The 20,122-nt window shown below is 36.8% G+C and overlaps 1 protein-coding gene across 2 annotated transcripts in view; it reads left to right on the forward strand.

Annotated features, from left to right (window-relative positions):
• Positions 1-9,487, forward strand: part of LOC142981224 (uncharacterized) — a 31,744-nt gene extending 22,257 nt beyond the window's left edge. Inside the window, exons 3-23 of one of the 2 annotated variants that reach the window (XM_076126970.1) lie at positions 3,636-3,835; positions 4,008-4,112; positions 4,225-4,307; positions 4,388-4,465; positions 4,555-4,631; positions 4,717-4,781; positions 4,913-5,090; positions 5,168-5,304; positions 5,386-5,590; positions 5,676-5,840; positions 5,915-6,108; positions 6,182-6,278; positions 6,385-6,633; positions 6,708-6,985; positions 7,063-7,196; positions 7,279-7,433; positions 7,539-8,183; positions 8,270-8,384; positions 8,458-8,587; positions 8,664-8,913; positions 9,038-9,487. In XM_076126970.1, the coding sequence (XP_075983085.1) occupies positions 3,636-3,835; positions 4,008-4,112; positions 4,225-4,307; positions 4,388-4,465; positions 4,555-4,631; positions 4,717-4,781; positions 4,913-5,090; positions 5,168-5,304; positions 5,386-5,590; positions 5,676-5,840; positions 5,915-6,108; positions 6,182-6,278; positions 6,385-6,633; positions 6,708-6,985; positions 7,063-7,196; positions 7,279-7,433; positions 7,539-8,183; positions 8,270-8,384; positions 8,458-8,587; positions 8,664-8,913; positions 9,038-9,337 (3,840 nt within the window). In that variant the 3' untranslated portion in view covers positions 9,338-9,487. Of the gene's footprint in view, positions 1-3,635; positions 3,836-4,007; positions 4,113-4,224; positions 4,308-4,387; positions 4,466-4,554; positions 4,632-4,716; positions 4,782-4,912; positions 5,091-5,167; positions 5,305-5,385; positions 5,591-5,675; positions 5,841-5,914; positions 6,109-6,181; positions 6,279-6,384; positions 6,634-6,707; positions 6,986-7,062; positions 7,197-7,278; positions 7,434-7,538; positions 8,184-8,269; positions 8,385-8,457; positions 8,588-8,663; positions 8,914-9,037 lie in introns of those variants that run through there. The other variant, XM_076126971.1, reaches the window with a different exon arrangement.
• The last annotated feature ends 10,635 nt before the right edge of the window (positions 9,488-20,122 follow it).

The following is a 20,122-nucleotide window of genomic DNA, read 5'->3' on the forward strand; positions in this document are numbered from 1 at the left end:
GTCTGCTTGTATACATGAGTGTAGTGCAATATCATAATCTTACATGTTTATGATAACGTCCACAGTCTGTACGTAAGCACGTCGTTCTACAAAATTGAAATGAAACTTGGTTTTCTGATCCTCTTCGCGGTGAGAGAAAATCTTTTTGAAGGAAACATAAAGATTTTGTTTGTTCTTTTTCGTATCAGTTACTTGCCGGAAATAGCCATTGACTTAAGTTATTATAAAAGAAACTTAACAGTAAAATTTTAATTGTAAAAAATCATAAACACGTAATCATTTTGGTTCGTAAAGATGAAGCTAAATATTTATGACGAACTCTCCATATTTATTTAGGTCGAGTGTGCTAAAACATAACGAATCAAAAAACCGAATTTAAAAGTTCGCTTTTCAGTATTTGTATTACTTTTTATATCGTCTGCTGTTAGCGGTTTTACCACTTATTCCCAGAACGATGCACATGTTGAATTTTAAATGAAAACTTTTAACCACGACTCAACGGGATGAGAAACTTTGTGAACTATAAGCAATGGATACTTCACTTTTAGTTTACGTTCGCTTGATTTACTTTCAAGATAGTTGCGCTCGTAAAGTAAAGATTCGGGTCTAAGCCTTTTGTTTAGTTTAGTGAAAGAAAATACTTAGGACTTAAGAAGTTATGCCTTTAGATTTCTTTTAAGTTTTTTTAGTAACAAAATGTCATATGACCTTATGCTGCAAAGTCGTATTATTCCAACAAGCTATCTATTTCAACTTAGGGATTATTAACTTTGCTAGATCTTAAAATATTCTGATATGTTTTTATACGTGGACACGTGACCTTTAATAATACCTACTCGACTTTCAGATTCCAAAAACTCCTCACTGAAACTTTGCAATATTAAATTCTATACATTTGAAAAAAGAAATAGAAGTCTAAACTCTGTCTGAAATAACAGCAAAAAAATCTGCATCTTGAAACGCTCAAGTTAAGAACATGTTATAAAAGCTATTACTTGCGGAGTGCAGTCACTTTGATCTGTCCGACGCGCCGCCTCCAGCGACTCTCGCGAGCCTTTGTACCGTACCGCCACGTTGGAGGGACACACCACATCTATGCATAAACTTTTACAACACTATTATCTCAAATATACTATCTTAAAGCAACGTTTATAGAGTTTTTAAAATTTGCGTCGAGTGTTTTGCTAAAAATAGCTCGAGAAAAAGAAAATATTTCATGCGATTACCTACTTAAATAAAAAAAGCTTTCATGGATAGCGCAAAATTACATAGTTTTTTTTTGTCTAATGGCATTCTCGGCATTAGTATGCTTTTTAAACAAAATCAAGGAGTGTTGAGTTTATATACCAATAAATGCCAGTTTATATACCAAATACCTAAAAAAATATGCGTTACAAATTTTACAGACAGCTATCAAAGTCACTCTACAATAATGTATAATAGAATACGGGAAATTAACCCATATCTTCCCAAAGCAATTATTATTCAAAAATACATTAATTTCTTTACACTTTTATTTAAAGTAGCCTTTCAATAAGACAAAAATGGGCGTCAAATTTTTTAGGGTTGTAGGGTAACTGAAATTCAGTACCGCACCTTAAATGGGGCGTTGGGATAATATGCCACTGGAATATGTATAGAGAAAAAAATACCTGTTGTTATGTTATATCACTTTTATTTATGGAATATCATATAAATAGATAAAATTACAAGTAATCATATTAAATGATAAATAAATAAATGAAAAAGAAATCAGTAAAACAAAAAATATTGAATTGTGAGGCAATATTTCAGGCAATGTGCGAAAAATTACGCAAACCCTTCATTAGCGGCTCCTAAAATTAGGCTTTTGTGGCATTTACGACACCAGATTTGAGTTCCGCTTTGATAATATAATGGTCCTTTCCTTCCTCTTGATCATAGTCTTAGCTTTCTTGGGGGCGCAGCAGACATATCGGATCAAATAGGGGTCTTCACCGCTTCGCCTTTCCCCTTGACGTCAAACAGTCGTCCACATTGCCTTACCACATAACTTCTGAACTTCTGATGATGAAACCGTACGTCGAACTTCGGCTTCAGCCAACAATTAGTGACGCGCAAGATTATAAATCGCCCCTGCATCCTTGCTTCCACTATCTTCGTCACTCAAATCACTATATTCAGGTGGCGTGATAAAAATGTTAGCTGAAATTGTAATGTTATCGTCTTCCAAAACTGATAGAATTCACTGATATTCAACCTGTAACTAAAAAAAAACAAAGTAATAACTCTAAATTTTATATAAACTATGTTTCAATAAAATTGTTCAAACAAATTATCATGGTGCCTTCTGTTCCCAACGCACCTCAAATGGGGCGTTCAATAAAACATTGTAAAATGCACATAAAAAAATGAAATAACTTTATGTTACTATTATTACCTGATAATTTAATCTTATTACTTACCAAAACATCGCCCCACTAAAATAATGAATAATAAATGTAACAGTTATTACATACCTTTTGCTGCCACTCGTGTTGCTCGAAATTGACCAAACTCGGAATTTTATAAAAAAAATACTAATGACCACAATCGCTGCCAATCACTACTAGATTAACTGCAAAGATGTCTAGTATATAATAAAATTATAACATCTATCATTAATTGTTTACACTCAGGTTTTATCGTGTAAAATATAAGTGCACCTTAAATGGGGCGGTGGGAAGATATGGGTTAACGCGAACACGCATTTTACCTTAAAATGCCTAACGTTTCGGCGCAGGTTGCACTCGCCGTGGTCCCAGGCAGACTCTGCCTGGGACCACGGCGAGTGCAACCTGCGCCGAAACGTTAGGCATTTTAAGGTAAAATGCGTGTTCGCGTTAATTTCCCGTATTCTATTATACATTAAACATGCAACGCGAGAGTTTAAAAGTTATGATTGCAAATCACTCTACAATAACCGTCGTTTATTGTTCCAATAAAATGCAAAAACACAAATAAGCGTTTACAATTTAAATGTAAAACAGAGTTACTTGCAGACGTGGGAATACGATTTGAATTATGTATACGTTACCGCTATTGTTATATCCCCAAAGCAAATATAAAGTTAATTTAATTGCTTTTTCCTTCTATAAAAGCACAGACCTATTCTGAAACAATACATCGCATGTGTAGGGATTTAAGGGTCAATTTTACAACTTACGGTTAAATGTTAGATAGTATAAAGTCAACCTGGGTAACTTTGAATCATTTGGGTAACATTGACAGTGGAAATTTGAACTATTTTCGATTATTCCTGTTCCTTTCATATGAAACCAACACAATTGATAAAAGATTGCAAAACTAAAACAAACCTTAATCAATTGTGTTGGTTTCATATGAAAAAATAATCAAAACTAGTTCAAATTCCCACAGTCAATGTTACCCAAATGATTCAAAGTTACTCAAGTTGACCTTAATATAAGCTATAAATAAAGTTAGAACATATCAGCCTAATACATGTATTAATTTTACCGTCAAAGTACAGCCTGACAAACTAACCAATACCATTAGAATTTCTTTAGGTAAACCTTCTGCGCTTTTAAAACCTACTGAATCAGTGCCAAATTTGTGGTTATTTCGACGGTGAACTAATAGGCGGTTTTCTTCCACAGGTGCAGAGTCCAGTGCTGGTGGTAGAGCTAACGTTGAACAGGTTAGAGGGCACTCAGCTGCGTGCGCTGGGCTTACTGTCTGTGTTCGGGTTCAACATGACGTACGCGGTGCGCGCGCCCGCGGACTCGGCCGGACCTACCTCGTGCAGCGCCATCGAGTGCCGACTGCTGGGACACTGCTATGCTAGGCACGATTACCAGTAAGTAAATTATTAAATACTAACAACACAAGGATAAACACAATAACATGAATATCGTAAGAATAACAAACCCATCTAACTTACTCTTTACATTGTACATACCCTCGAGTCTTCTCTTTCAGATTTAGATTCTTGCTATAAAATGTTATTTTCTTTCTCTTTTTTCTCGCAGGGAATTTTACTGCTCGTGTTTCGACGGCTACTCGGGAGCTGACTGTGGAATAGGGCCCCTGTGTCCCAAGACCTCCAATATGTGTAAAAATGGCGGGACCTGCAGGTAAAGAAATCTTATCGAGAAGATAATATGCTTGCAACATTTGTTCAAAGAAATTGTTATTTAGTACGTAAAATTCTAGCAAAGCAAAGAGTACTAGTAGTTGTTTCGACAGACAGATGGGCCCTGCCGCTGTCAGCTGCATCTGCGCTCGAGGCTACACCGGCGACCTGTGTGACACACAAATTGCTCAACCAAGTGAGTTATTATAAAGTTATCAAAAATATTTATGCCATAAAGAAGAACTATTATTGTGGAAATTCATTACTTTTTGACAGTGTGCGGCAAACAAGAATGTTCAGATGGTTGCAAGAGACGAACATCCTGTGACTGTCACCCAAAAGAAGCTGACTTTAGTAAGTTTCAATCACTTTCCACATTTGCATGAGCTGACTTAAATGACATTCAGGCCAATTGAGATAATAATATCAATGTCCCTTTACAGCATCGGCAAGGTACGATATAAACTTGGAGGTAGTGGACCAACCAAACATCAACATATCACATGAAATTGTTAAACAAGCAAGTATTTGTCTTACGAGAATTTTATCTTGTAATAAATTTAAAATACCCGAAAGTTTTAACTTACAATTAATATTGATTTCAGCTGTCAAGTTACTTAATAGCTTCAAACATCACGTTAGATGATGAGGTTGAAATTTTGAATATAAGGTGAGGATATTTCAGAATAATTTGAATGCGATTTTTTACACACATTAGTAACAACCAGGAGCGTATTGCATCCACGCATATTATCAATAGCACTCTTTTAAAAAGTTTACAGTTGTACATGTGTGTGACAGTTCAGTGCGTGCTAGTGGTGCTCGTACAGCGATGGTGCGCGTGTGGAGTACACGACACGGTGCTGGCGCGCTGCGAGCGGCGCTCACGCGGCTCGGAGCTGCGCGCGCCCGCACTCACACTCTGCGCTTGTTGCCTGATACAAAACACATCAACATCCAGCCAGCACTCAGCTTACATGTAAGTTTCCTTATCATATCCCAAAAAGGCAGGCACTTGCGTTACTCTGATACAATATTGTTTTTTGTTGTTGTCAGGCGTTAGCAGTAAATCAACGTCCCGAAGTATGGGAGGGGTCAGAATTCATCCTGACGTGCATGGCGTACGGACCACCCGACATTGTTTTCACCTGGTATAAGGACGGCGTTAGAGTCAACTTTAATGGGACTACACGGTTAGTTATTTGAAATAGCTGACTTTTTAAAAAGTAATAAAACATCGTCATCTTTTTAATAATGTTTTCTATGATTGTTAGAGATATCTGGACGCGTACAGTCTCAGAAGACGAGCTGGGTCGTCGCATGTCAGTGCTGGGCGTGGCATCAGCGCAGCAGATCGACGCTGGCGCGTGGTCGTGCGCTGTTGATGACGCTACGCGTAGACGCTGTCGCGCCGTCACGCTCACCGTACTTTCGCCACCCACCATAAGACTCGTACCTTCCACACTCACTTTGAGTAAGGTAAATTAGCAGTGTTAATAAAAAAAATTAAACGAAGATACTAATTGTGCTAGTTATTGATAGATTTTTAAATATTCTTGCTTAGGGTGACAACGTGAGCATGACATGTCTAGCCGGTGCGGGACGGTCGCACGGAGTGTTGGGTTTCAGTTGGGCCCGTGAGAGGAGTCTATTACCCATGCAACCACACAGACATGTGTGGGAAGACTTGTACCCCGCTGGCAGCGTTTTAAGACTTTATAATATACAGGTAAAACCTATTGTAAAACTATTGTATAAGTATAATAATCAAATATGCCAATTAAATATTTGGATTACTTTTAGAAATCTAGTGAGTATCGATGCCAAGTGTCGTCGATGGCAGGCACCAATTTCGCGGCGGTGACCGTTTGGGCGCTTGGCACTGATGATGAAGCTTGTCGCAGCGACACGACGCATGGGGTACACTGGATTAGAACTGCCCCTGGCGCTCATGCCTCCGCACCTTGTCCACCTGGATATACTGGGGAGATCATCAGGTAGTCATGAGTTTCTAGAGACTTCTACAAAGACTCAGATGAACCACTTTTTTCATTGCGATGACCTTTTCAGATTTTGTGAGCCGCAGATTGGACAACAAGGTGTCAAGTGGATGATGCCAGATTTTTCTAATTGTGAAGCTGATACTTTAAAAGAGGTCTATGAACAGGTAAACATCAAATAAGAGTAGCCGACCATAAATATTTTACTACACATATATATTGCAAAGTATTTCATGTTTTAACTTCTAACGTTGAGACCACCTCTTTTTTCAGTTCAGACTTATCTCGTACGGGTATTCATGGAGTAACGTATCGGACGTATCCCGGCAATATCACACAGTTCTACGTTCATTACGCTTGCACCCAGGTGAGGGTGCAACTCCCTTGCGTCACGTTGCTCATATGTTGCAATATCTACTGTCCGGTGCCGCAAGACGCCCTGATGCATTTCACAGCGCTACACATCTGTTGAACATTTACGATCATCTGCTCGCACGCCCGGAAGCATTCTTGGACGAAGAGGTACGGCAGTGGTCAAGAAGATTTGAAACTAAGTGTTTTGGATATAAATGCTAAACCTAACATGGTCTTTTCAGAAAATCTACGAGCTCCAAAACGCGATAGTCACAGCAGCAAGCTTGAGGAACAAGTTGTCGCTTCATTTGCACTCATTCACAATTGCAACTGCACCGGTGCATAGAAACACTGCGCACGTAGAGTTGCACCGTGCAAGTTCTGACGAATGGATGCTATCGTCAGCTGAATTGGATATACTTCCGACCACATATGAAAAACTTAATACTTCTTTTGTAACTGTGTTGTACCATGACTTGGGAACAAGATTGCCGTCACTGAGGAGAGCTGTTGAGTTTGAGTTAGTTTTTCTACTTTTAATTGGATTTATCATTATAGTATTTTCTCCCTTTTTTTCAACTTGTTGTGTTGTTGCAGTGGAGATCGCGAGGTGGAGTTTATGGTATGCTCGCAACAAGTGCAGGTGTCCATCAGAGGTGCACCAGAAACACACACGCTCCAACACACTGTCACCTTGTTGTTCTCACACTCTAAAAATTACTCTGTTGATGGTACAAATAATTTACTGATATAGAATATCGAAGCAGTAAGACTCATTAGATGTTCTTATAACGTTTAGCCTTTCTTTACCAGCTTCAAAACTAGCGTGCGGTTTCCGCTCGATGAAGTCACCGGGTGTGTGGAGTATATCGGCGTGCGAGGTGCGAGTGTCAGGTGTATCGCATGCCGCGTGTCGATGTCGTGCTGCTGGCACTATAGCTCTGCTTACACCTGCAACACATATCAGTGTGAGTGCACACCATTTTAGATTTGAATTTAATATTATATTTTCCCGTAACGCAAATGCAATAGACCTTGAATAGAATAATAATCGGTATACCGCATTAATTCAGACAGATACAGAGACAGAGCTACGCGGCGCGGTGGTCGTGAGCGTGAGTGCGTGCGGCGCGATGTGCCTGTGCGCGTGCGCACTGCAGCTGCTGAGTGCAGCACGTGACTGGCTACTGAAACTGCTGCGTGGTGCAGTGGCACTGGGTCACGCGGGGGCCATGTTGTCACTGCTTCAATGCGAGGCAGCAGCGTGTCCAGGTGCAGCAGGCTGGGCGGTGGCAGCGTGCTGGTGCGCAGCGGGCGCTGGACTGTGTGCTGTGCCACTGGCGCTAACCGCTGAACTGGCGGGAACGGCTCCACGCACGCATTGTGTAGCACTTCTGGCCGGTGTGTGTGTTTTGGCATTCACGTGCGCGCGTCTTTGGGGAGGTGGTCCACTGGCACTGGGCTCAGCCGCCAGCCGCATTATAGGTGCCACTGCTGCTTTACTGGCCACCGGTGCAGCAGCACTGGCGCTTTGTGCCGCTAGGAGCGCCACTCACCTCGCCCGCAAACTGCCGTCCTCTGGAAGTCGCGTACTGCGTCATACGCTGCTGTTGCTGCTCACCTCGTCGTGCTCACAAGCTGCGGGTGTCGCCTACGTTCAGCCCGCAGAAAGACAAGTGGCACACGTTGCGGCGCTTTCTGTCGCCGCCTTAGCCAATGTTAGTAACATTCAGCTTTTATTATTTTTAAATAATGCTTTATGTAATATAAAAAAACAGTGAGAATTTGTTTATATTTTGCCAAGGGCGTAGCGATATTGGTGTGCTACGTGTTTCGTGATGAAGAGTGCGTGCGCGCGGCGCGACGTATGTTGTCGCTACAACCAGATACGCGCGCCCAGACCGACACTTCGCTTAGTTGTAAGTACTTCTACAGTATTAAACAATTCTACTTTTAATTGAAAAGTTACTTAACTTAAATTCCTATTCTTAGTGTACATAAAGCAAGGCGGGGAAGTGGAGAGTCGCGGTGGTGCCACAATGGACTCGAGCTCCACGCCCGTCTCACCCGCCGCAATGTATTGGCACGATGCGTCCTTGGAAAGTACAGCTACTATGTACAGGTAAATAAAAATGCATTCGACAACCATTCAAATAGAAAAAAAAGAAGTTTATTTTTACATGCTTATTTTCTTACAGACGACAATCAAACCCAGACTGCCGCGCTGACATAGTCCGTTGTGTGGAGTACAGGGATTGCGTGATATCGCCGAGACGTGGAGAGCGTGCAGGGCCCGTGTGTGACTTGATCCCTGCGCGTGCGCCGCGAGACTACGTCGCTACAGTCTGTCTTGAGCTGGGGGCTAGACATGAACCCCCGCCGCAGACACAAGTGACATGTCCTCTCAATTTCGAACCATACAGTGACAAAAACCTAGATACTCCAAAGGTAACTAGATCATACAAAATAATTATAATGTTTCACTTTTTCACTTAGAAGTCACAATGATAGTGACTACTAAGATAAGAATTAATATACCGATTGCTGGTATAATCATTTTCATTGTTCACAGGCAAACTGCACAATTTGTGCTCAATCAACACCGGACGTTTCGTTAACATCACAGCCTATCAAAAGCTGTCTCAAGAAGAAGTCGTGTGGGTTCACGTCGAGTACCTCGATGCCGTCCATAGACACAATCAAAGACGACAACAAGTCACACATAGAACATGTCAACAGAGAGTGGAGCAAAGCTTACGACAACCCACAAACTGAGAAAATGCTTCACAAAATATCTACTGACCTAGATTTTCTACTAAACAGGACAAAAAGTAAAAACATAGCGCAGGAAATAGAAGAAGCACCAACTTAACAGTAATACAAATGTATGCTAAAATAAACAAAAGAATGTACATATTGTAATAGATAATACATAGACAGATTGTACTTGTTAAGTTATTTTTTTACAATGATTGTTACTTGTTTAAGAAGATAATGTAAGACAAGGAATAAAATACTGTGATATTACATTTTAATAGGTGTTTTATTTAGACCTGTTTAACTAAAAGGTACAAGAAAAATAAAAATACAACCACTTAATTTTAAACATACGTGCAACAGAGAGCTGACGATACCTTAGAAGTGGACTTTCTTAAAAAAACACTACAATGAAAGGTTCGAAACTTAAACCTCTAATACTCTATGGATAAGAGAGCTAGCTGAAAAGATGCAGCCATAAAAAAAACTACGAATACGGCAAAGTTGAATTCTTAGAATAGAATATAGAAAATATTTTTCCAAAATTGCTTACAAATGTATGTGTTGGTAAAGTTATTTGTAGCAAAAATATAGGTATATTCGGTAGGTTGGTAATCACGCAAGATTATATCGGCTCACCGTCACGAGCGGACGTGACAAGAAATTGAATTATTTACCATTTTCTCGGCTTTATGTGTCCGTCGCGAGTATTCGGTAATTTGTCTTCCTCTACATCGGATGAAGGATAAATGTTTTGCTATTATCAAGCGTGAGGCTTTTTCAGATATTCTGTGCAAATTATTTAGTAAGTGCCTTACTTACAAACGTTTTGTAAGCACTAATAGTATTTATACAGCGTCATGTCACTTTCAATCAATTTTGAAACTGTTTAAGGGTGATAACGAAAAAACACTGTATGACTATTCAAAACTTATACTACGTTCATTAGAAAGACAATTACTGAATAAAAATATACATTATCAAAATCTGGGTCATTGACCTCATAACCTAGAATAATAAAAAAAAAAATTATGACTTCTCAGATGAATCACTTCAATATTTTATCGAAATATTTAAGCAAAGAGCCTGTCTCCCGATGATGAAGTTGATCGCTTACAACATTGTTATTTTAACGGCTTGTTCAAGCGTGCAGCGAAGAGGAGGCGACCTAATTAAATGAAGCTATGTTGACTTAAGATTGGGTTGAGCTCAGTTTACACAATATTAATACAGATAAAGTTTGATCACTTGATGAAGGTGACTGCGACGAGCTGACATATCTAGTCGTTAAATATTTGTTTAAACTCGACAGATACGTAGTGCCTGACCGGTGTGTTTTTACAGAGAAAAAGAGGAATTCCTAGTTTTAATTAATGCTATTTATTGCTTCACTGAGTACCTAGTACCAGAGATGTATTTTAGTAAGCAATAACTGTTGGTTACAGTTAACCAAACAAAACCAAACAAAACTGTAGGTAGGACAGTTCCTACCTACAGTTTTGTCATCATAAATAAGGAATAGAAAATCTAAATTGAGGAATGTGCTGACTGCTGATGCTTAGTGCTACTGAAAGTTAAATTGCCTAGACGTATCACAAGAGATTTGTAGTTGATTATTCTCGTCGTCTTAGCGTTCTCATTGTCTAATATTAGTTATGTAGATAATTGTATTTTCCATTTAGCATCTGTATTGAGACGAATACTTCCACAAACGCGAGTCACGGGTTGGCAATAATCTGTTTTTTCCACGACAAGCGGTACTATTTGGTCTAGCTTAAACACGCAATATGTTCTTACAAGTTAATTTACCAGTATGACTAGACCAGTAGTAGCATTCTCGAATAACACATAACATTTTCTTTTTATCTAAACAAATTCATTTTTAGTTTTACAATTTCACGCATTAGCACGAACCCATCAGCGAACTAACCCCATAACAGTTCCATTTCAGAGAACTTTACATTTATAAGATAGTCTAATTTGGAACAAAGGATTTTTGTACTTGTACCTCGCGGAATAAGGTTGAATCTGGCTATTTTACAAGCAAGCAGTATTCTGTAACATCATTTTATAATTAAACGATGTTAAAAGGGGCATTGAAGTTGCACCGTGGTAGAATATTACGTGGATATTAGCTCTGGGACTGTTTCAGTAGTATTTTGAACTAAGCTAGCCGCGATAGTCCACGGCAAAGTACAAAATATCTAAGCTTATACGGGTTGAGATACCGTGCAGTGTATTGGTCAAACTTCATAAGTTCTTTTTAATTATATGTAACATAGGTATATCTCATAGCTTCGTCTGCATAAATTAGTATGCAAATGCAACGTTACTAGGTAGGAATGTTAAATTCAAACCGCGCCGTTTTTTTAAGCAATTTATGTCTCTAAACCGTAGCTTTACAAAAGCACACAAAGTTCAATAGATAATTTAGTCAATCAACTTACTTTACCCGGTCAAATGCACTGCTGTTGCTAATCAATGTGCAGTGATAGTTTGTACAATCAGATTGTAGTTACAGTAGTGTTTGATTACTAGATTATTATTCTGAGCACGCTTGTTTGTGTATTAGAAGGTTAGATACATATTACGCACATATACTATCTACCTAGTTACAATACGATAGCACAGACTGTGTCCAGTCATTTTATGTTTGTGAATATGAATTAATTTTGCATAGTTCAAAAATAGCTTTTATCTACATTAATAAAGTAAATCTTTCTTCAAAATGGTTTTACCGAATGATGATTCAAGACTGGATCTAATCTGAAAACAACATAACAGTACCTCGATATCTACGCTAGCTACTTGATAGCACTGACTAAAGGGGATCACGGTACCGGTATCTATATTAGTAAGAAACGCTAATATCTTACACAAACTTACTAAAAATATCAGCAAAAAGTACAGCTTCCAGATTTTTATTTCTACTACTTTATTGAAGCTCAAGAATGCTTTGATAGTAATTGTACACCGCGGGGTGGAGTATTCGCATTTAAAACGTGGCACGTCGTACACGTAGCTGTAGTTAATATAACACAAGGAGTGCCATGAATGGTACGAGCCTCTCGAGACGTCGAGTGTTCGCTACAAGCACTGCTTCGCAAGCTTACTGCAAACTCGTTCTATCGAGAAATGCGCACACGATGAAAAATAGAAATTGCTTGATATTTTATTTCTATAGCTACTCCAGTTTCCTTGAAAAGCATTGATCTTTATATTTATTGGAGATTGGAAATTTTCTTTTTGCCGTTAAAGATCAAACACTACAAAGTAGAATCTATGAATAGGTAGGTACAAAATTTCACGGTGTTATCTAGTAGTAGTAGTGGTTAGTACTTAGATAGTATGGTATTACTACTGTATAATATTATTATACAATCTTGTATAACGTCACAACAGGTAACTAAATATGACAAACTGCAGATATAGTGCCATCATTTCGTAGGAGGAGTAACTTCGTAATAATGCATTATTCTATGTCCGAGACGTGGTTGCTGCACGTCTCTCAAACTTCTAACCAAATCTTAGAAATTATTATAACGTAGAGAGTTTGTAGAACTTTACAAATTATATTTGGTGCAACAACAAATACAATCTAGAATACAAGTTCAGTATGCGTATCACGTATCTCAGTTCACAACTATAGCGCGATTCTCTACAGTCGCTACTATCGACAGTTTGACATTTAAAAAGTATTGCCAAAATAGTTCCTACGTCGCCCGTTAGAGGCGCTGATCAGATTTTTATGCAGAATTTCTTGATAATTAGTTGTCGATAGTCGACAGTGGTATAAAATCGCACTTCTAGTGTCTATCAAAGTAATGGACACTATTTAGTACATTGCTACTTTAACGTAACGTCTTAATCACTATAATCTAAAGGAAAACACCATGTACACCATAGTGGGTTTCAAATACTTGCCAACCGAGATACGTGATCGACCCTTAGAATTATGTCAAAACGTAACTTTGTTTATCGTTGAAACAACAAGGTATGAGAGTCATTTTATTTAATACAAACTGTTAATAATCTTCATTACACTTAGAAAAGTGATTCAAAGTAATGTCATAATATTATGAAAGTGTAAAGTCGTAATCGTTGAGCGTTATGTTCACACAACAGTAACACAAGTCCTGTGTTCTAGTCATTCGTATTACGTGTTATGTACACTCGTCTGCCAAAGATCGTTTAATAAGAAGTAAAGACCTACATTCAAAGTTAAGTTATTTTTTATAGTGATAAGACAGAATTGTGTAATTAAATCTAACGAATATTTTGTGCTGTTCTCTTCATTGAACTAAACAAAAAACATAAACTTTTTAAATATTTAACGGTTTTTGTGGTGCAGTGGTTAAGGTGGCATCCAAGCCAGTGAGCAGACCAATGCATCGAGAGGTCGCAGGTTTGATTTCCACAAGGAACATAAATATACATATGTTGGTGCGATCCACAAATTGTTGCTACAAGTCTGGTTGTACTTTGTGTCCGTTGTTTGTATGTTTGTAAAAGATCTCGTGACACAAGAACAATTCTAAGTGCGGGAGTTACCTTTATAAAAAAAGTGTAATTTAGTCCACTTTTATCTGTCTGATCTAAAAAAAAAAACATGCTGTCACTTAACCGATTTTGCTTAGGCAAGAGAGTAGCTTGAGAGAAATACGCTACTTATTGGCTTTTTACATGGCAGAGAGCCAAATTGGCGAGCTGTATACATGCCTAGTAGTTTTCGCGCGGTATGTGGTAAGTGACAAGAGAAAAGTTAAATGAGCTTCAGCAACCCATGTTTATTACATCGTCTATAGCAAGAGACCTACATATTTTAAGTTTTACTGATTTTACGACAAATTTCTTTTGTAGGATTGTATACAATGTACTGGATCTGTGTAATCATGTCATTGTGTACAAAAAAAAATACATATGGTTATCTGATTCATTTGATTACAGGTTGTATGACCATAATTTACATTTTGTTTTTATTTGACGTATAAATAATACCTACCAAAGCGTAATTACCAGGATCATCGTTATTACGACAAGAGCGTTGAAAAACAAACACTAGTGTGTCTGTCTGTCTGAACATTGTAATTGAACACTGTTTGCACTCTTCAATTAGACGAGTCGGGGCTCTCAGCGCAGCGCCTGTTACAAAATAAATCCAAAACATTTCAATGACTTTTTTATTTCACTTTATTTGTGAACTTTCTACAAATTCACTTCGAGGTGCCGGCCGTTGGAAAATGGACAGCGAAATTTCGCAAAGTTTTTGTATAGGAAAACTTTTAATGATTGACCCATAAATGTTTGTGCCGGAAAACATAAAATACTAGATTTGTTTATTTTATTTTTCACTTTGTTGGAAATTGTATTGTATCTTTTGTTTTGACAGAACTAAGTTATGAACCGGAAAGAAAAACTTTGATAAGTTTATTGAGTAGTTGGACAATACAAATCAACACAACTTTAAATTATACCCTTTAAACTTTTATTCTTTTAGATACAAATATTTACAGTTACTTACACATTTTTTTTCTTATTAACATGCGTATCCTCCAGAGTGTAGGTATAAGTAAGTATATTGAAAAGAAATCAGATTCATGAGTGAGCAAGAATCGCCTGAGAGAGATTCGATTACGTACAATCCTGACGCAGACTCCATCGAAAGCATCCATCAATTAGATTAAGGACTGGCTTATCTGAATCAATGTAGATTGAAGCAAAAATATATTAAACGTATTAAGGATTATCTTTACGTAGGCATTTCAGTTTTTTGGCTTACAAAGAGTAATAACGTTTATCTTGTTAGTGTTAAAGTGATGCCAAATACTCTTTTTAGGCCTAGTTTATAGTGGTAAATCATTTAACGACTGTATAATCAAACTCGGCACTATCTGAGTCTCTCCAAACTTTTACTTAATAATTATGCATTATAATGATGCTAGAATTCGCTGTCAAATACAAATTAATTCTAGGATGACACTGAAAAAGTATATAAACAAGCAGATTTTTACGGATGAAAATTTTTTAAGCCTCAAACTTAGTAAAAAGCAAAATATCAAGACCAATCGAGCTAAGTATAATCCAAGATCCTAATTATGTTGAAACAAAATTGTGCCGTGTCGCGACAGTGCCTGTGGCTGGCTAATTGTCTCGCGCTAATTAATAACAATTAACTTTGTCTCTTACTTCTACTTGTGTAACTCACTGACAGTATTTAAGAGCTCTACACAATTGATTGGGTAGGGAATCAACGAATTTGACTTGCCAATTAAAGGATAAGTGGAAAACAGTGGCACGCAATCCAATTTTACATAATAATATTAATATCTTGATAACTGTATTCACATTCAAGCTCTCAGCCAATTAGCCTTGCCAATATTTTGAAATTTAGTTCTTGCGGTCTTGCGTTATTTATCCATACTTAATATTATAAATGCGAAAGTAACTCTGACTGTCTGTCCGTCTGTCTGTCTGTTACCCAATCACGCTTAAACTTCTGAACAAATTTGCATGAAATTTGGTGTGGAGATATTTTGATACCCAAGAAAGGACATAGGCTACTTTTTACCCCGGGAAAATGACGCATTCCCAAGGGCAAATGGCAGACGGAGTTACGGGTAGAAGCTAGTGTAGTTATACGTTTGTGTAATTTTGTCGCACAGTAGAAAAGAGAGAACCTCGTTAAAACATACAAATTTATTAAATGTACTTGTGAATTTTTGTTGCATATTTAACGAACTCGACGCTCATTTGCGAGGCTTCATTGATTTCAATCAAAGGATACCGAAAAGCCAATTAAAATATCTGACAAATAAGTAATAACGAATTTAATTATTGCTTCTTGAACAACAGATATTTTTTAATAATAATGAACTTTTAAATAAAATGTATGCAGCGTTACAAACAAGAATAATTATTTAATTTCATCTCTACTACAGCTTCAGAAATTTAATCAATAAATTTTATTTAATTATTCAGAGATAATTTAAAAGCTTAATCACGTAACTTTTTTAATATAATTAACATCATCAATTGTTGTGAAAAGTAAAATAATTATTTTGTTTTATCTATAAACATTCAGGGATTACGTATATTATACTTATTATATATCCTTTTTCAATGGTACTTTAAGCTTTTAAATTTGTGATGATTATGAGTTACTTTTTTACAAAGAAAGTATAATATGGAGCACAATAATAACGAAGGCGTCTGGCAGACAATGTGTGTCTGGTGTCTGGACTCTCTAACAATCATAAACTTTATATATTTTCAGACTACCGACTGACCCACTCAGTACATTTAAGTTTTCTGTAAAGGTGTGTATGACACCTTCAAGAGGTTCATGTTGACTAATAAGTAGCTTTTCAAGGCTAGTCAATGGGATGATAATACTTTACCGTTACACGACTATACATATCTCGAGGAGTTACATAAATTTAAAGTATACACATACTATTAATATCTGATTCATATAAAGCAGAATACACATCTAATCCCCCTTTCATTCCAAGAAGAACCGCCCATCGTCTTGTACCTAAATGGTATAGGTACAATTAGGGACCAAAAATAATAATTTCTTATCATATTATTAAAGAATTGAACATGTAAATGGAAATAAACTCAATGTCCATCAAAACGAAATGAATTTCCTTTGTGACTTTTACAACAATAAGAATAACAGCTCCTCGTGAATTATTTATCAGATTGTCTGATCTTAACAATGGATTTTTCGATTGTTGAATTATTTTAGACAATACCTACGATGATTATTGAAATATTAAAGAGTCTTTGTGTGCCCGCTTTTGACCTCGCTGCCAGCATGCGACAACTTATTCTTGTAAAAAATAATGGGTATTACTGATCATATTGATTTTGTATTATATTACCATTTACATTACCAGTATTCTTAGGTTTATTTTGTTGTACCTACCTAATGCTGAAAAAAATTTACTTATTCACACAATATGAACTCTAAATTTAGGTTTTTTTGCTATTTGCTTACTATACTTCCAATATTAATTTAATAAACTATTAAGCTCTTCATAGATTTCCGGCAAGCGCTTCGCTAGTGATCAGTAAACATCACCTAAGTATAATAATTTTCGTTGGTATAATATACGCGCACGTGCTCTGTCTCGATTAATTAAGTCAACTAATTGCCTAATTAGCTTTGCAACGGTGATTGATTGGTTATTGCTTTATATTACCTCAAATTAGTTTAGTAATAACACCTCTATCTCCCACATTCGCTATTTAAACTGCGACATACTTTTTTATTGGTTCAACAATGATATTTTACGGCTTACCACTTGTCTGTCAATAATGATAGAACGGTTCCTTCTGTACCTCGATTCTCTACCACTATCGACTACCGACAACCGGCTAGCTATCGAATTTTGACATTTAGAATGTACTGCCAAAATGTTTCCTACGACACCCGTCAGAGGCGCTGATCAGATTTTCATACAAAATTTCTCGATGACAGTTCGGTTGTCGGTAGTCGATAGTAGAAGAGAATCGAGGCACTGAGATATTTTACATAATTACGATATAAACATTAGCAAATTGATCACGGACGTATAAATCTATATTACTCTACCTTTAAAAAGCTACTTCTAAATCGAGTAATATGTCGACATAACAAAACGTATCATGTATAACGTAGCTCAAGTTGACGTGACTCGCAGATTGAACGAATAACTCCCAATCGGTGCTCTTTCACGCTTCGTAAACATTTTACTGATCGACGTCCGTGAATATATAGCGACGTTTACATCGAACACCTGCCTCCTGTCCTACTTCTGGACTTGGGAATAGAATAACAAATAACTGAACTTGTCAAAGATATATTTTCGATGTACAGTTAAAGGTAATGCTGGATATTCACAAAAATGGAGCTCAGAGAACGTATTCTCGTGTACGTATAGTGGCTTCTATAATCTTTCAATATCGCTTGATGACAAATATGATGATAGTGTGAGAATTGAAAGTTAAACCTGTAGCTTAAGTTTGTGATTTGGACTAGTTGAAGTAGTTTATATTTTAACTTTTAAACTCTTGCGTTGCTGAGGCCGACTCCAGTCAGCCTGCGACTACGGTGAGTGCAACCTGCGCCGAAACGTTAGGCATTTTAAGGTAAAATGCGTGTTCGCGTTAATTCCCGTATTCTATTATACATACATAGTTTCTATTTTCTTTTATTCTTTTGCAAATACAAGCGGGTCTATCGAACGTATAGAGAAAATGGAAGCAGGGTTCTATGCTCAACTGAACTTGTTTTGCATTGGTCTGTCTACATGAAAATATCAATCTAAATACACTTATACTTACATATAGCGCTACTAATATTCTAGGCATCAGTACTAAATGTTTGTTAATAATTAACATTTTCATTGGAAATCAATGTTTCTCCTAACTACTGCTAAACAATAATGTTTGAGTCAATTTAGTCCCGAAGGGTTTCTTGTGCCTGTTCAAGCTTGTTGTTGACTGTAGCCGTTTGTTTACGAAACAGGGGAATTATTTAATAATAGGCTTCATATTATGTGCTAGAAATAGCCTTATATTGAATCCATTGCTTGTATAATTAACCGTGTAACTATTACGTATATTGGAGTTAAGATTAATTACAGATTTATCAGTTGAGTAAACACGATTAGTTAGCATTATGAGTAATTAATTAATACGATTATATCACCTCTGTAGCTAATAGTTGCTTTTACAAGAAACATGTACATAATATTATATATTGTAGTTTACTTTGAAGTGGTGGAACTGTACCTCGATTCTCTACCACTATCGACTACCGACAACCGGTTAGCTATCGACATTTTAACATTTAGAATGTACTGCCAAAGAAGTTTCAACGACGCCCGTCAGAGGCGCTGATCAGATTTTCATACAAAATGACAGGTTGGTTGTCGGTAGTCGATAGTAATAGAGAATTGAGCTACTGAATAGTTGACTGTAATCGAGTTACTGACACCTCGGATAATTTGATTGTCTTTCTCTCGACAGGTTTTCATTAGTTTAGTCGGAACGGAAGGTGTTCGTAGAATACGACGGTAAGAGTAATTTACGGTAAGATATGGTTAAGGTTCAATGTAAACAGGCGAATGAGTATTTTTATTATATTTTGTTTTGTAGGCAATACATTCATTAATTGTGGCAATAATATTACAAAAAAAGTTATGCTAAACTTTCTTATACACATCCACATCTTTTTGTATTCCTGTATTTGTTTCGTGCTACAAAAAAACAACAATAAATAACGGACTGTGTTTTAAACTTCAAAACGTTTAAAATGTGATTAAGCAAACAATATCAGTTTGACGCTATCATGTGTATAACGTCATAATATTTGTAGGCGCGGATAAACACACATCACATTACTGTGTTTGCACTAGTTAATTTATTTATACAATCAAAATGAATTTAACAAATTTTAATGAATAAAATCTTAGTATCGCTTTATTTTTTTATCTCTAATCCTATTTCAGCACCCACTTTTAATGATTGGTTAAATAGTTTTCATAGTTATAACGAGCCTAAGAAAAAATATGTGCTACAGTATTAATCATTGAAATTTCATCTCACAAAAAACCTTTAGTACAGTCCATATCCCTATTTTTTCGTATTAAGTTGTTATTGTTACTATTTAAACACAGATTTATTTAAATATCTTGTGTTTATTTCCGCAATGTCAGCGTCTTAAAATTCTTAACAATGTTTGCATAAACAACTGCAGGAACGACTGCAAGTTTTAGAATTGTAACTTTCGACAAACTCCATGAATTTAAAACAGCTTTTATTGCACCATTTAAACCGTCCATTCCCGTGTTTATTTGCCAGAAGCGGAATAGGGATAAACCTTTTAAAACCAACTGTGTTGACAATTGCA

Source organism: Anticarsia gemmatalis, chromosome 19 (assembly GCF_050436995.1).
Source record: "Anticarsia gemmatalis isolate Benzon Research Colony breed Stoneville strain chromosome 19, ilAntGemm2 primary, whole genome shotgun sequence".
Classification (NCBI taxonomy): Eukaryota; Metazoa; Arthropoda; class Insecta; order Lepidoptera; family Erebidae; genus Anticarsia; species Anticarsia gemmatalis.